Source organism: Pyxicephalus adspersus, chromosome 4 (genome assembly GCF_032062135.1).
Source record: "Pyxicephalus adspersus chromosome 4, UCB_Pads_2.0, whole genome shotgun sequence".
NCBI lineage: Eukaryota > Metazoa > Chordata > Amphibia > Anura > Pyxicephalidae > Pyxicephalus > Pyxicephalus adspersus.
In genome coordinates this window covers 55,126,991-55,128,972 of record NC_092861.1, presented here as the reverse complement: position 1 = coordinate 55,128,972, position 1,982 = coordinate 55,126,991, and the positions used below count along the sequence as shown (strand labels likewise).

The 1,982-nt window shown below is 35.9% G+C and overlaps 1 protein-coding gene across 1 annotated transcript in view; it reads left to right on the top strand.

Moving 5' to 3' along the window:
* The window catches only part of LOC140329771 (IgGFc-binding protein-like), a 103,277-nt gene that overhangs the window by 36,704 nt on the left and 64,591 nt on the right, over nt 1-1,982 (top strand). Inside the window, exon 5 of the mRNA XM_072410162.1 lies at nt 652-733. Coding sequence (XP_072266263.1) covers nt 652-733 — 82 coding nt within the window. The remainder of the gene's footprint in view (nt 1-651; nt 734-1,982) is intronic.

Here is a 1,982-nt window from a genome sequence, read left to right as displayed (position 1 = left end):
TAGGGACAACCCGAATTCGAACATCAACACTACCAGCTCTGTAAAAATGTTGCTGCCAGATGACCACTTCTGTCTGTTTTCTAGTAGATGGTCCAATAAACATCTATATGAAAAGAATACTCCTACTAAAGAAATGTTTGGGTAACAAACGTTGTCAGCTTATATTGCAAAATAACTGTAAGCCCCCCCACCAACAGAAGTAGTTTGTAAATTTGATGTTGCCACCTCCCTATACAGTATAGTAATTGACAAAAGAATAAAGACAAAGTACCCATGGGTATTCACCAATAAGGCAAACCCACAAAGTAGGGAGTTTAGTGGCACACCATATATATTTAAACATCGACATTTTTATTGGGGATAAGCTAAAACCCAAAAGGTTTCTAAAAACATCAAACACAATGTTCAATATGAAGCAAAACAAAGCACATAATTAAAAAGGTATGTCTGGTTTACAACAACAGAAAAAAAGATGCTATTCATCAAATCCAAATGCGTTTTTGCAGGAAGAACTTACCACATACTTAATAAAAAAAATAAACAAATTAATATTAATAATGTGGATCTAGGTGCACAAAAAAACAATGCTGCATACAAAGCTGTGAGGCGCATCCATCACATATGACATTTGTCACTTCTTTTGGCTGACAGGTCATTTTTGAAGGTATTCGAGGATTGACAGAATATGGGGATGTAGCTCTTGACAACATCGGAGTGAAGAATGGAGCATGCGGTAAGGATTTGTAGACTAGATGTTACTTTACTAATATTTCAGGCTGTCAGTTTAAAGAAAATCATTACAACTATGGCAAAATATTTTTTTCTGCAAATTTGGTATTTATCCAATTCTTATTTAATCCACATGTTACATATTCACATTAATTATACATACTTAATAAATGATGTTTTTTCCCATGGCCACACTATTGGAATTCAAATAATAATATATCCTTAACAAGTGGTAAATGAGCCATAAAATAAACTGAGCTCTGCAGGTAGAACATTTCATTTCCAAAGTTCACAGCAAAAATCAGTGGACTAATTTTCTTTTAGCAGTGTATTATCCCCCCTCCTCCCAGAGCACCTGCTTTGTATTTATCTAGCAGATTAGAAAGCTGTTGTGTCAATGCTATACGAGAAGAGAAGGTTGAGCTGAGCTATGTAGAGAATGATGGCTCAAATTAATTCAGTGCTTCCCATGTTAACTTAGTATAATTGGCACCTGCAGCTACAGAGTTAATCATGGTTTTGCCTAAAAGCTCATTAACTTTTTGGTGATAATATAAAAAATACTCACCTATACATACTTTGGCATAAATGGAGATTTTTTTCTATTTAAAATGCCATTAGAAAAATATCTTGGTCCACTAGATGGCACTAGATGCTGTGTAAAGACAGAGTTTTGTAACACTATCTGCTGGTGACCTATAATAATGCACAGAAAGTAATAACCAACTCTAAAGTATAAAAAACTTAACTAACCTATTAACCTGTAAAAAGACCAAGCCCATGCAATTTTATTTTCCCCCATTTAAATAAAAGTTACAGACATTAAGACATTATGAATGTATTTATTTAAATAGATTTTTTGTGGTATTTTATGATTGCTCTTGTGAATGTTAGCTGTGATGCATTTTGTGCCCTAAATTTTGAGTGTGGCTCAGTAACCAATTGCAAGGGAGATTTAAAACTTACCTGGTCCCCACGTTTCCGCGGCATCCTCCAGCGGTGCTTGGCATCAGTGTCCTCCAGTGATGCCCCCTGGCATCTGTGTCCCTGGCGTTTAAACGTTGGCTGGGTCGGGTCGTGCAAGCTTGTGGCTGGGGGGCAGGACCATGCAGCTGGGGAGGCACGACCAGGCAGGAAATTTAAAATAATAAGTATTTTAAATGTACTGCTTTGACATTCAAAAATACTTATTATTTAGACCACCAGGGAGGTTATTGTATAAATAAACATACTGTGCTTTGCCATAAAAAAAA